The sequence below is a fragment of the Hordeum vulgare genome, chromosome 7H, assembly GCF_904849725.1.
Source record: "Hordeum vulgare subsp. vulgare chromosome 7H, MorexV3_pseudomolecules_assembly, whole genome shotgun sequence".
NCBI classification, from domain to species: Eukaryota; Viridiplantae; Streptophyta; class Magnoliopsida; order Poales; family Poaceae; genus Hordeum; species Hordeum vulgare.
In genome coordinates, this window is record NC_058524.1 from 42,283,909 (window position 1) to 42,286,152 (window position 2,244).

The window sequence follows — 2,244 nt, forward strand, 5'->3', positions numbered from 1 at the left end:
GATGAATCGGTTTATATATATATGCACTTTCGCTGCTGGGGAAGCAAGATACTATTTGGAACTTTGAAAGATATTTGGGAAGCATGATACAATAAGATATTTCTGAAACCTAGGACGGCAGACCGTGGAACTCAACTGAAAGAGACGCCACCTAGTTAGCATATTATATATACTACACACAGATACGATGGGCGCACCAGACATTAATTAATATTGTACATCAAAACATCACTGAGAAGTCACACCAGTCTCATGCATAACTTGACACATTTAATTATATATTGCCATAATCATGTGGAAATTGTACAAGACCCAACACATGCATGTGCCTTGCTACTGCGCTAAGTGTGTGCATAGCACTGTGTCTTGTAGCAGTCACTGTCAATTAGAGTACATGTTTGTCTCCCATGCATAACTATATGATTGACTGATGTTCATGCACCGCATAATTGAACACACAAGACAAACCTGCATATATGTACCAGGTACCTCTAAGTTGCACATATAGCGTGTAGCTCCTCCAATATTGTGTGTTGTATACTATTGGCATCAGTTTATTGCAGACTATATATATAGAGCAACACCAAGGCATTGAGCTAGGGTTCATGGGGCCTTAATATAATAATTAGTCTTGCTATGCATACATGCATATATAGGATATATGCAGTGTATGTGTTGCCAATATAGATATAATTTAATTAATGCTTAATTCGTGGCTGGCTTCTTATCACAAACCATATATACTACTAGTAAAGTAGCCACGTTGGATAATTTGGTGACTTGGCGGCCAGGTGGCGTGAGCGGTGAGTAGGTCAATTGTACATCCTCCTGCCGCCGGAGCCGGCCTCGCGCTGGCAGTTGAAGTAGACGGCGGCAACGGGCTGGCCGAGGTTGTAGAGCTCGGCAAAGTCCCTGGTGTTGAAGTTCTGGCGCCACCCGGGGGCGTACACCGTCTGCCGCCCCAGCTGCTGGAAGAGCACGAGCACGAAGCGGTGGATCCCCATGGTTGGACGAGGGCTCTCGTAGCACATCACCTCCTGCCCGAACGACGCCCCAGTTGTACCCGGGATATCTGTCACCAACCTGCACACACATGTACGTACACACACACACACACATGAGCTAGTCCGCTAGTGTATATCGATCTAGGGAAAAAGAAATCATTCAACTGAGTAACAATTACTGTACTTACCAGTGGAGATACTCTCTAAGGTTGGGGTCGCTAGGACTTGGAGCATCTGGGTCTACCATCACCTGCAGGCAGTATAAAGCATGCACATATCATGATCAGCACCAGCGAGAGTACGTACATAAGCTGATAAGCATATATGTAAAGATCGAGCGAGCATTAGTCATGTGATTGCAGAAGCTCCTATATATGATTAATGTTCCTGGAACGAATTGAAAAGAAAGCATAGAAAAATCATGATCAATAATACCAGAGAGCACAGAAAAATGGTACGTAGAAAATCATGTGCTTGCTAATTAACACAAATTACACGTGATGAACAGAAGCATCGAAAATCAATTTCCATCGAATAGAGAAGAAGCATCGAAAAGGGACGTACGTACTAGCTAGAGAGAGCCCGATCGTGCATGTGCGTGTGGTGAGCACTTTCAGTTTCAGAGCTAAATTAAAATTTGCATTAGATAGTGGTGATTGTGTACGTACGAGCGTGTAGAAGGTCCTCATCTCATTGCCGCCCACCTCCACCCTCGGCTGCTGGGCGACCATGGACGGCTTGAGCTCGCAGCCGTTGGACACGGCCCTGTTCCCGAAGGTCACCCTGAGGTTGGTGGTTCGGACGAAGGGGTCCAGCACGTCCCCCACAACCCTGCCGACAACCAGCGGATCCCTGTCCCTCCCGGCCATTTCTCCTTCCTTCTTAGAACAGATGGATCGGTTAGCTAGCTAGGGTATGAGGGAGCAAGCAGGGGTTCTCTGCAGAGAGCAGCAATGTAAGCTGTGAACTGAGGAGGTGGTGAATGGTGATGATGAGTGTTGCCCCGCGGCGGGTGGCCACTTTATATAGGGCCGAAAAGCAAGCTCAGCCTGGCAGTGGCAGGTTCCATGTCCATGTACAACACCAGTTCAGCTGCTGCTCTCCGCTCTAGTCCTTGGCGCTGCCAAGCTGGCGTGGCAACGGAATCTCGTCGTCCCTCTCGGTTGAATTGGTTCTGCCTTCTGTGGACGTGGTTCAATCGCCAGAGCTTTTGACCCCCCACAGGCAGAAGCGAGACCGA

At 47.5% G+C, this 2,244-nt stretch overlaps 1 protein-coding gene across 1 annotated transcript; it reads right to left on the minus strand.

Moving 5' to 3' along the window:
* Nucleotides 1-253: 253 nt before the first annotated feature.
* Nucleotides 254-2,008, minus strand: LOC123409685 (protein HEADING DATE 3A). Its single transcript, XM_045102551.1, has 3 exons — nucleotides 1,673-2,008; nucleotides 1,193-1,254; nucleotides 254-1,083 (listed from the first exon to the last, which is right to left on the minus strand). Exons 1-3 carry the CDS (start codon nucleotides 1,871-1,873, stop codon nucleotides 813-815), a joined length of 534 nt encoding a protein of 177 aa, XP_044958486.1. The 5' UTR covers nucleotides 1,874-2,008; the 3' UTR covers nucleotides 254-812.
* Between the last annotated feature and the right edge of the window lie 236 nt (nucleotides 2,009-2,244).

What these genes read in the sequence shown, in the direction of transcription:
- LOC123409685 (XM_045102551.1), bottom strand. Translation starts at nt 1,873, where the DNA reads ATGGCCGGGAGGGACAGGGATCCGCTGGTTGTCGGCAGGGTTGTGGGG. An exon ending in TGAGGACCTTCTACACGCTC is followed by an intron (nt 1,255 to 1,672) that starts GTACGTACACAA and finishes TACTGCCTGCAG; the next exon opens with GTGATGGTAGACCCAGATGC. An exon ending in CTTAGAGAGTATCTCCACTG is followed by an intron (nt 1,084 to 1,192) that starts GTAAGTACAGTA and finishes ATGTGTGTGCAG; the next exon opens with GTTGGTGACAGATATCCCGG.